Here is a 12,398-nt window from a genome sequence, read left to right as displayed (position 1 = left end):
TTTTGGTAAGATTTATTTATTTGAGAGACTGAGTGAGTGAGTGGGGGGAGGGGCAGAGGGAGAGAGAGAGAATCCCAAGCAGACTCCCCACTGAGTGCAGAGCCTGACCCAGGGCTTGATCTCAGGACCCTGAGATCATGATCTGATCTAAAATCAAGAGTTGGCCACTTAACTGATTCAGCCACCCAGGCACCCCAGGATCTATGGGATTCTTATTCATTGTCGGAGCCTGTTAAGGTTATTGCGTAATTCATCCCTAGAAAATAGATTTAATAATAGATCTAATAAAAGAGAAGCACGGTGTTGCAACTTCTGTAAACAATGTAATAATTTTCAAGTCCTATACCTTAAAATAACTTGAGAACATCTTTTCCCATACAAGGAGTGCCCTAACCAAAATTGTGAACTAGGCAAAATATCATCTAGCAAGGCCTTGTAGATAGTAGGCACCAACTTCTCATTTTCTTGACACTTCCCCACACTCAACACCAAAATTAAGAAAAAAAAATCAAAATGCGAATTTCTTCTCAAGGAGTAGAATCCATGAACACAATCATAAGTAATAAATGACTTAAGTTTAAAGGGTTGTTCTTTATGAAGTATAAAAAAATGTCTGCAGCCAAAAGAATATATCACTGTAACATTTTCTATTAAAAAAAAAAAAAAAGAACAAGTAGGAAGGAGATTTTAGCATAGGGATCCCCTCCCACTCCACCTCTGATCAAGACTAATTACCTTTTCGTTTGTTTGTTGTTTGGTAGGCGCCACGCCTAACACGGAATTGAACTCACAACCTTGAGATCAAGAGTGCGTGCTCTACCGACTGAGCCAGCCTGCTTTACTCACAGGGCATGCCACTTTTCTGACTCACTTTTCTTTAGAGGTGCATCCTTATTGCCATGGAAATAGTGTGGGTCCTGAAGTAGGACCAGGAGACCCAGACCAGAGACTCATCATACTTTCTATCATCCTATGTAGCTATGTAGCCTATTGCCCTTCTAAAGTGACTCGAATGTGTGCTTTTGAATAAGTTTAGATGTGCTTCCAATTTTCTGCAGATTCACTACTGAATGTCTCAGTGCCTTTAGCATCACTAGGGACACCCAAAGCTGGATTATGGCAGTCTCTTGGAGGTTGTGAAGAGATAAACAACAACCTCATAGAAGGAAACATACACACATATGTACATATGTGTATGAAATGTGTATATGTTAAAATAACGTTTCCTGTGGGATAGTCTAACAAATACATCAATGGAATATTGTTCTTATATTCTTCAATATAACATTTAAAAATATCTTATATGGTAGCACTATAAATGCCAATTAACTTCAAAGGGCCAATTTATTTTTTACCATCATATTGAATTCAGTTTTTCCAAAAGGATCTCATTAATATCCATGTATAACCATGTCCAAAGGCAGTTGTAGAAGTTTTTAATCTTTCATGGGGAAATAATTAATTATGTGTAAAATGCTGCAATTCCTATAATCCTTGTTAAATTTTTTAAACAATTATGTAATTTTTCATATATTTATGTTTTGGGTCGCAATTTCATTCTAATGTCTTGAAGGTAAGGACCTGGTTTTACAGCTCCCTATCCTGCTGAACCTGGTATTTAAAAGGTACTCAAGAAATATTTGTAGAATGCACTTGTTTTGATCCCCACCTGAAATGAATCTTAAGGAATTATTAGAAAGACTATGTCAGAGAGAAAAATATAAATTGTGTATACTCTACCTAAGGATTCAATTTCATTATATCAAAAGATAAGTGGGTTAGGCCCAAATGGACAGCTATGATGATGTATCCATCCTAAGTTTGTCTATTTTTCTTCAGTGTAATAAAATCATCACATGTTCTAGCACTGAACTTTACACTTTACAGTGTGGTTTCAGCCACAGATCTCCTTATCTTCACAGTACCTGCATGTAGCACATATATACACTCATCTGGTTCATTAACAACAACAACAAAAAAAAGCTGAAACACAGAATTCAAGGAATTGCACAACTCAATGAATTATCAAGTCAAAACTTGAACTTAAGTACTGTGGCCCTACTTCAGTATTTTTTTCTAAGTGACCATATTTTATACATAGGGATGATTCTCCATGGTAGAGAATTAACTATAATGACATCAAAGACACGACCACTAGACATCACTCTGTAATTTTCCCATAGTTATTTTTTTTAACTGTAAGATATTTTAACTTGTCCTATGCACTTATAGTAACCTGTGGTCATAGGAATCCACAGTGAAGATATTCTCAATACTAGAGTGCGCGTGGAAGAACTGTCAGAGAAAGCTAGAAAAGTACCGATGTTGTTCAGAACGAACTCATTGATCTTAAATTGAAGACTAATGACTTCATCTGATATCACAAAGAATTAACTGGTCATTTGTGAACAACTTCTCTCCTCTGGAGACCATTCATTATTAAACCACAACAACACACAAACTAGAGAGAGGTGGCTTATTGTATGTCTAGATGATCAATTAAATCATTCTGCAAAATATTTTGGAGGGTTGTCTTGTACTAGTTAATATGTGTCTGGCACATGTTAACCAAGAAGGTTTTCAATCTAGTTGGAATGCTTAGAAAGAAAATAATAATCACTCTGCGCCAGGGCCTCAAGACTCTAAGGCTGGGATAATTTTTTTTAGAGTTTCACTACAAAATTAGACAGTGGAAGACATTGGCAGCTCTTTCTCCTAAGGGGAATTACAACATAAATCTACATACATATATCTACATCTATAAAGTATGCACTGCATATATTTTTCTTTTTTTTCTTTCTTTTCTTTCTTTCTTTTTTTTCCCCCCTCTCTTTTTACCTCCTGATGGTAGATGTCTAGGATTCTCTCCAAAGACAACTCTTCAAAGTACAGTTTGTCACACTCATCAAAGTCTGTGCTCACAGTCTCAGGGTTGCAATTCACCACCACTGTCTTCTTGCCAAGCTGACGCAGTGTGCGGATGCTGGAGACAGCACACCAATCAAATTCCACACTGCTGCCTACAGAGAAGGTAAAATTGGGAAAGGGGTAAAAGAAACATGAAGTTACAACGCAAAGATCAGCAGAAAGATATTGCTAAGGCTAAGGAAGCTAATGCCCTTTCACTGCAATTTTTATGCAAACTCCAAAATGTAAATTTCAGATCCATTATGCACACTACGATAATAGTAGGAAAAATAGGGACTAATTAAACAACATTGACATGTTGGCTTGTTTTGTATGCTAAGTTCTGCAAGAGATAATCTCCATATTTGAAACATTCAAATTCAAAGTTAATGGAAGATCGTTGTAATGATTTAAAAAACCCTCATTTACGGAAAAGAACTCAAAGTGAACATACTGACCTCAGTACACAAAAATAGTCAAGCTAGTGATCAGAATACTTGAGTTCTTGTTTTAGTTATTCCACTTACTCTGCTGTCTGAGGGCTAAACCCAATGACCCCTGAAGTGCCTTGGAGCTCTGACATATCTTGATTGATTGGAAAATCCTGTCCTTTCCAAGCATATCCTTTGAAGTTTGGCAAGGCCACCCCATGCAGAGTGAGTGACCTTCTAAAAAGTAATTTGAAGTACAATAATGGCCTAAATACCTCAAAATATCACCTCTACTGGGATGCCACAGAACTGAAAGTCCTGGGATTTGTACTAATCCTTTGCATTAGGATTTTGTCTCCTAAAAATTCTTATCAGAACAATAATTATCCAAATATAGTAGCATGTTAATTTTCGCTATCAATTAAGTATATACTTGATTATCAGCCTAGCTAGTCTTCCCTGCGTCCTAAGGTAACGCAGAATTGTTACATAAATTAGGTAAAATTTGAATAGGAAGAAAGAAAGGTCTACAGAAGAGAACGATAAGTCCTGGTGGAGGTGTTCAGGCCATTTAGCCTAGCCGTAAGATAACTAAAGGGGTAAAGATATAAACACTTTCGACTTGCTTCAAGATTTGACCAAAGACTGCTGAAGCTGCATATCCTGAAGCATTTGGTTCATTGTAAAACCTAAACTAAACTATGTTTAAAGTAACAGAGTAAGACCACATACATTTTAAGTTATGTATTTCATCATTTCCATACTAGAATAACTTGTGAGACTAAGTGTTAAATATACTTGTTGAGAGATATCATTGTCTATTTAAATATATACTTTATAACTGTAAATTATGATTATTAATCGTTATTAAATATCTCATTTTAAGTGACTGGGTGAGGTGTAACAATTTCTGTTGAGAACATTTTAATTAAATTATATAATGCTCTGTCTATGCACCAATGACAAAAGCTCTTTGCAGTCAATATCAACAGAAGTGATATATTCACAGATCTCATCTACAAATGTAATTTCTGGTTGATATATGAAGTTCTTGAGCAAATACAGATCTTTGCGTAAAACTGTGCCAGATAAGAAAAGGTCAACGTGTAATTCATTCCCCAACCTTAGTGAGAGGTTCAATTTAGTTCATGAGGATAAAAACATAAAAGGGGGACACGGTGATGAAACAGGGGAAGGTATTATAGTTGAGACTTGCATCTGAGTCCCACTTCTACCATTTAATCGCCATATCAGCATGGGCTTTACCCATCTGAACTTCAGTTTCTTAATTTGCAAAATATTTATTATAACAGCATCTGTTTTACATGGTTCTTAGGATAATAGAATGAACATGTATGGAAAGTATTATATAAACTATAAAGTCTTAGGTAAATATAAGTTATCACTTTACCAATGTGATATGGACCACAGCCCAACACCATCATTCCATGCTCATCAAAATTGATATCATGCTCCTGAGGAGAAAAAAAAAAGACACAGAAATTATTGTGTGTTATTCTTCAATCTAATTAAACTCTTTGTCCTGTTACTGAGTCTGTCTTTCTTATACTTCCTCTTATTGACATGTATCCTCTTCTAGTCTCTGGGAACTCGTAAGCATAACGTATAAGCTCTACTTATTCACAAAAAATAAGTTCAATATTTTTTAACTAAATAGCCATGAGAACACACCATAATTGTATGTTCATGTTACCCTTATTATACTTTTACTTGTTTGATTTCACCATCTTAAGGCAGTTCTGAAAAGACTGAGTACGGAAACACATTATTACATCTGACCCACATGGTATCATTTTTAATACCAAGATTATTAGATAAGCAAAAACACAAAAATTATATTCCCCCATGTGGACCATTTACTAAATCTAGAGCTTTCTGCATACAGCAATTTGGCAGTTCCTACCTGACCATTGTAGGTAACATAGAGGTAGTTTGTTACTGATGGGTATTCTGCAGCCAGTGTATCGATCTGCAAGAGAAAATAAATAAATAAATAAATAAATAAATAAATAAATAAATAGGGATTTTATTCCCTTTGTTGTATTTTTTTCAAGAATAAAAAAAATTGTGCTGCATTCATATTCCTTTAATGCCTCGTACTGTCAGATACAGACAATAAAAGGTAGACACAATTCAATTCCTTTCTAATTCTGAAAATGAGATTGGGTGGAAGAACAATGATATAATCTAGTTATCATGTGAGCAATAAGTAACAATATATACCCTAGAGCATCACTGATTGATTACAGCAGTACTTCTCATGTACATAGCAAAATGGTCATAGTCAACTGGTTACCAGGAAGATTTACCCAGACAGCTGTCTAAAGCAGCTCAAATCAGAACAAAATGGCCTATATGTAAGAATGTCTTTGGTTTGCAAATTAATGCATAGGATTTAAGTTACCTATGGCACTGAGCAATGGGATGACACAAATACCTTAAAGCATGGGGAAGAGGGAAAGGGGACAAGGTCTCATTGAACATATTTGGAAAAAGTAAATCAATTCAGTTCTCAAAGGCCAGGAGCTCAGCTTAGTGAGCAAGAATTCAGGGCCAGCAGGGCAGGCTAGTGTAAGGCAGGTGAGAAGGAAGAAAGATAATTGCTGAATAGAATATATTCAGCATCAAGCTTGAGACCAAAGGGTATGCATGTGCCCCCTGAGCACATGGAGAAAAGTCAATGATTTTAAAGGACAAAAACCAGCTGGTGGTACTTTAAGCCAAAGCATCCCTCTACTAAAGTCCAAAAAAAAAAAAAAAAAAAAAAAAACCACAATTGTACACCTATGAAAGTTCTTGTGTGATTGTCATGAATACTAGATGAGCTCATTATGCCCAACCCTATCACAATGAATACTAAATGAACCATAATGATGGGGCACTTAAAATAAAGTATTACCCTGTAAAAAGTTAGTGCCAAAAGCGATAACTATTCTTTTCAAGAGGTCAGCCACCATGCTAGGGTATTTCAAATCCTTCTATTACACTAAGGATTTATCTTATCACAGATATATTTGCACATGGGTCAAAAAGTAAAGGAGAGGTCATTTGATTTTTTTTTTCATTTAGGCAAAGAAAACCATGTACTCACTCTTACCTTTATGTCCCAGTGCCCCTTCAACCTTTCCCTTTTAAGCTTTAATCAATCCTGTCCTAAATAAAATTGGTGGCATCATGGGCATCGATTAGACAAGTAGAATCACTTTTGAATTGCAGCACTCTTTCTATTAGCAATGGCTCTATGAATTGGTGCCTATGTTTCCCCCTTCAAGGAGAGGGAAACTCCTTTACCTGTTTAACCCAAGGGTGGATGTTTTTCTTTAGCCTCAGCTCCCTTGTCTGGGCCTCAGTCAGCCCAAGGCATTTTGAAATCTGCTTGTCTGAGAACCCAATCTCCTTTGCCTTTCTCAGGGTTTCTTCTGTAATGTGCTCACTAGGATTTAATGAAAAAAAGAGATTCAAATTTAGAACAGACACAATAAGGACCAGTGAACTGTTCAATTTCAAAAACACGAAAGACTCCTTATTTTCCATCTTCAACATGTTTAGATCTCCTATCTTTTAAAAATGCACAAATAAATAGCCCACTAAATCTTCTAGCCTCTAGGAAATCTTTCAGTATTTTCAATGCTGACCTTTTCAAACACGTGGTTTCCTACTTTCACACCCCCAGCACCTTCGTCTCTTCTTATTTCCTGAAAAATAGCTTGTACCTTTACTGTCTTAATGGATTTCCTCTTTCAAAATAATCATGGGCCTTCCTCTTACTAAATCTAGGAAGATTTTCTCAAGTTTCTTCTCCTCAACCTGTTAACATATGACCTGCGTGATGTTTCATTCTTCAAAGATATCTTCCTCTGGCTCTGATAAGTTGCTTCTCACCCTACTTTTTAATTCACAAAAATTATTTACTGGTGTTTTTTTCCCCCCAAGGTTCTTTCTTTTGTTACCAGATTTGAGACTAAAGGTCTGGCTACTTTCTCTCTCCCTCTAAATTTAACCACTGTCATTGGCTCAAGCAGCATAAGTAGTCAATAATTCCCAAATCTGTAGCTCCTTTTCTAATGTCTGACCTATGCTCCAGGTCTTTAAGTATAGGATCTTCAGGAATCACTTTCAATTGGGAATCTTAACATTGCATCAGACTGGTTATACTCTTCATAAACTGCCTCTATTTACTAATATCACATATCTGTCTATGTTGACAAGATAGTTCTCTATGCTTATTTCCCACCCTTAGTGTAGACTGTATTTGTGTTGTTTCTCTCACCTGTAATGCCTTTGACATTCTTATTAGCTACCCAACTGCTCTCCAACTCCCAAGCACTCTTTGTTTTTTTTTAAGATTTATTCATTCATTTACTTATTTATTTGACAGAGAGAGACCGTCAGCGAGAGAGGGAACACAAGCAGGGGGAGTGGGAGAGGAAGAAGCAGGCTCCTAGCAGTGGAGCCTGATGTGGGGCTCGATCCCAGAACGCCAGGATCACGCCCTGAGCCGAAGGCAGACGCTTAACGACTGCGCCCCCCAGGCGCCCCCCCAACCACTCTTTATAGGTCAGCAAGAGCCAAGTTTCATCCATGATTTCTCAGTCTGCCCTCACCCACAGATCTTCCTGGGCTCTTCACTGACTCATTTGCTTGGAGCCAGGAGCATAGTTGGAACCATACGGCTTAGCATGTCAACATTGCCAATATTTTTAATGTTTCCTAGCTTTTATTTACCGGTCTTACTTTTTTCCTGCTAGATTCATGTTCCATGATGACAAAGAATACATTTGGCTCATTTACTAGATCATTCCCAAAGATTAGCAGGATAGTCCACAGACAACATTCAATAAATATTTATTAAATGAGTAAGGGAAACTGGACTTTGAAAGCTTTTATAGAAAAGACAAAGTTATTGAAATCAGCTTGTAACTAGAATTCAAAATGTACAAAAAAATAATTTGTAAAGAGCCAAGGCACAGAAGAATAAAATACTTCTGTAAAAGTATATCTAACTAAATAGCTATGGGCCAGCTATTTCAAGCAATAGTCAATACAATAAAATTCAATTATAACAGTCTGATAGTCAATACAATGAAATTAAAATATAACGTATGTTCTCAGTAGATCTAATAATAAATAAAACATTTTCATTGAAATTCTGCTAATAGAATGTAGTTGAATTAAATCTATTGCATTTTGTTCATTCTATTCTTCAATCTTCTTTAATTAATTCATATTCTGAGTTTAGAGAAGAGAGAATCAAGCTGGTATATTTAATAGCTATTTCTCTGGCTTTTGGATATCAGTATTAGTTTGGACTTTTACAGCTATGTCTCTTCCTAGTCAATTTGCTTTTTCTATGGCACTTAAATTTCCTTCTGTCTCTCAAGTGAATTCATTATTTCTTCCCAGTAAATTTGATGTCACTTTTTTCTATTCTTATTTTGATTTTTTAATCTTCCCAAATATTTGATAAACAGTCTCCCAGAGCAACACATCTTCCTGTCAAATTCTTGAACATAATCTGATTATTAAGTATAATTAGTCATTTGCGGTGTGTGCCACGTACCATGCTTCATGCTCTAGAACTATTCGGTCCAATATGGTAGCAACTAGCCACATGGAACTATTTAAATTACAAATGTTGATTAACTTAAAAATTTTTAAATTAAATTTTAGATTCACAATTGCACTAGCCACGTTTCATATGTGGCCAGTGCCTACTGTTATTGTATTAGATGGTGTGGATTACAGAACATTTTATCATCACAGAAACTTCTACATAGGCAGTGTTGCTCATGAAGTTACAAAACAATATTTGAGACGATGCCATGATAGAGAGCGATTCAAAACATTTTATGGAGAGATAAGCTATGTGGTACAATGTGAGGTCAGAAAAAAGAGATAACAATGTGAGTGGATGCAGTGGAGAAATACTATGGCAGTAGAGGGATGAGAACAGAGCCATAAAGAAAGTTCAACTTCATATGGATGAAGGAGTTGACAGATGTTCTATAGGCAAGGGCAACTGCATCTGCAATAATTTGAGATGGCGATGGGCATGGCAGGTGTAGCAAACATACTGAGGATTTGTAGTGAGTAGGAAATTATGAATGGTGAAGGTGGGGCAACATTCACTGTCATTCTTACACCAGTGCTTTAACACTTAGTGAACATGTGCTGTGTCTCAGGCTCTGTGCTACCTATTTTATTTTATTTTTTGAAATTATTTATTTAAATTCAATTTAGTTAGCATAGAGTAGATTATTAGTATCTGGGGTAGAATTTAGTGAGTGATTCATCAGTTGCACATAACACCCAGTGCTCATTACATCAAGTGCCCTCCTTAATGCCCATCACCCAGTTACCCCATCCCCCCACCTACATCCCCTCCAGCAACCCTCAGTTTGTTCCCTATAGTTAAGAGTCTCTCAAGGAATGGCTGCTGAGCTCCTGATAGCTTTTGAAACACCCAAGTTTCTGCTGTTTACCTTTAGTCTTGCAAAAAAGAAAAAAATTGAGGCAAAAGCAGAAGAATTTGTTTGTTGCTATTTGTTTCAGAAACGTATATTTTCATTTTCCTTGCCAAGATTATGTTCCTAAATCAATTGCTCATTTGTTTATATGCAAGTGTGCATTCAGCTTCAGAGTGGAAGTACTTGATAAACAAGCCATTTTTCTAAATTAGAACTGTGCATGATGTCCTTTTTAAATAAATATATTTAATTGTGAGTTTTATGAAAGATAAATCATATTAATGTTTACTTGCATGGTGAAAGGCTACACATTTTCTCTGTGATCTGCAATTTTGTTAAAAACATAAGTATGAAGCTTGAGTTAGGTGGAGAAATACTGTACATATAACATTAAGCCAATTCTTACCCTTAGATTTTTCTAGCTGCTCGCTAGAACATTTTCCCATAATTGTGCGATAGCAGTAAAAGAAAAAAATAAAAATAAACAGATCTTCAGTAAGACATTTCTTTATTATTGTAATAACTATCTGAAGCAAAACCCATATTATGTTACTATATCAGCAGCCACACTAACTTAAATGCTTAAATCCTAACCTGAAGAGCAGCAATCCAGACACACTTAGGAAATATGCCTTGAAAAGAGCCACCACAGACTAGCAAAATGCAAGTTCAAGTCCAAAGATAACCAGAAGTAATATATTTATCTTGAGCTCTTTGGGTCATGTTTTTCTTTTTTTTTTTCCCTTGCCTTGAATGATTTATTTTATTTCTTCTTATAAAGAATATCAGTCAATTCTTCAAATGGTATTAAACAAACAAAAAAAGAAACCATTTAGATTCCTCACATTTCTATTAGGGATGAAATAAATTTGCATTTGTTTTGTCCACATTCAGCAGTGCAGTTTTTTCTATTGCTGAAATATGCATAATTCCTCTTATTATTTTCCACCAAGAATCCAACAGAGCATATAAAGACATCTCCAGCAAATATGCCAAGTCTTCCTCCTCTACCCACCAAGTAAAATTGGACTCTTACCAAAAAGCAAATAAAAAAAGAAAGAAAGAAAAAGAGTACTGATTGATAAAATTGGCCTCATGCATAAAAAAGTAAAATGAATTAATTCTGTGCTCAGCTCTAGTGGCAAAAAACAGCTATCTGTCACTAAGACTAACTCAATCATTACTGCTCCCCATAGCATCCCCACACCAGAGAGTTTCCATTATTTAAAGGGCATGCCTGAGAAGAGCAACAGTAACACAGAATAATGAATCACAAATGATAGAATTTCAGAATGGGGCTGAAAAACTACTTCTCCATAGGCACCCCCTCAATTCATACCAGGTGAGATTTCCAAAACAGATGTTATCAAGCCAGACTTGCCGAGTGCATGCTAACAAGCTGATTCCCAGAATATTTTCTTGGTGAGCCCAACACTGCTTTTTAACTTTTGCTCAATCTTAAAATAGCTAGATCAATAGCATGATATGACATTTTTAAACATCTTGAAAATTAGGGTGTATTAAATTGGAATGGCATATGAATAGAATCATGTTCATCTATTTTAATTTGAATGCAAATATTGGGTAGGTATGTTCATATGAAGTTCAAAGTGATGTATCTTCTATAGTATTTTATTTATAATCTCTCTTGTTATTAATTTCTACTCTTCAGCCATGTTCAAGAAACATTTCTGTCCTCCTCACTGACAAAATACATGTTGATTCTGACCCAGCACGGCAGTTACAAAGACATGGATAAATTAGATCCCTTCCCACATTCAGTGCTACCCTAATTCTGTGGGGTACCCCGAACTCCAAGACAGGAAACAGGTTGCCTCTCTCTATATTTCCCTCATTCACTCTCTCTGCTGCTTTTGCATAACACAAAGCTGGCCAGCATGTCATTACAGAGGCAAGAAAATTGACTTTATTCCCTACTTGTTCTGATACAAAATTTTATTTTGAGTCCCACTGTAATAAAATAAAAGAAGAAGACAGTTTGAAGACACGATTCATTAGCTTTGGGCCAGTGATTTAGATAAGGTTAAACCTCTTCAGAGTCAAATGCAAGATGAATAATCTTAAGTGAACATAAAGCTCATTTAACAACGTAGAGATTCAGATACATGCTCCTCATCTTTATCTGCCCACATTGGGCTGTCCTGCACTTTGTCTGCTAAAAAGAACTTCCATCAGAGGGAGACTTTTTTTTTTTTTTTTTTTTTTAAGAAATCAAGTTAGATGAAAGCTTATTTTAGGGACAGGGCTATAATATTTCTATTTTTCCAAAGGAAAATAAAAACCTTAATTTGGAACAAACTCAAAATAGAATAATTACTAAAAGAAATATAAATGCTGAATTTGTAATTCGAAACTGCCTTTTGAAGCCTCAATAGGGAATACTCCATTTCTATTATATTGTAAATCAGGGAAGCATTATAGCAAGCAAGAATGTGATCAGCTGAATGGAGCATATTGCACAAAAGCACACAGTTTTAAAATATGTACAATAAAGTATCCTTCTGTTATTTGGTATGTATGTGTGTGTACTAGTATGTTTGTGTTGATCCTC

At 35.7% G+C, this 12,398-nt stretch overlaps 1 protein-coding gene across 1 annotated transcript in view; it reads right to left on the bottom strand.

The window, feature by feature from the left end:
* Positions 1-12,398, bottom strand: part of CPS1 (carbamoyl-phosphate synthase 1) — a 120,780-nt gene that overhangs the window by 33,946 nt on the left and 74,436 nt on the right. The window contains exons 22-25 of the mRNA XM_045806648.2: positions 6,651-6,792; positions 5,263-5,328; positions 4,750-4,813; positions 2,839-3,020 (exon numbers count right to left, since the gene is read on the bottom strand). Of these exons, the coding sequence (XP_045662604.1) occupies positions 2,839-3,020; positions 4,750-4,813; positions 5,263-5,328; positions 6,651-6,792 (454 nt within the window). The remainder of the gene's footprint in view (positions 1-2,838; positions 3,021-4,749; positions 4,814-5,262; positions 5,329-6,650; positions 6,793-12,398) is intronic.

This window comes from Ursus americanus, chromosome 1 (genome assembly GCF_024610735.1).
Source record: "Ursus americanus isolate L20-20 chromosome 1, mUrsAme1.1.p, whole genome shotgun sequence".
NCBI lineage: Eukaryota > Metazoa > Chordata > Mammalia > Carnivora > Ursidae > Ursus > Ursus americanus.
The sequence above is the reverse complement of the archived record's forward strand: the minus strand, read 5'-3'. Positions and strand labels throughout refer to the sequence as shown.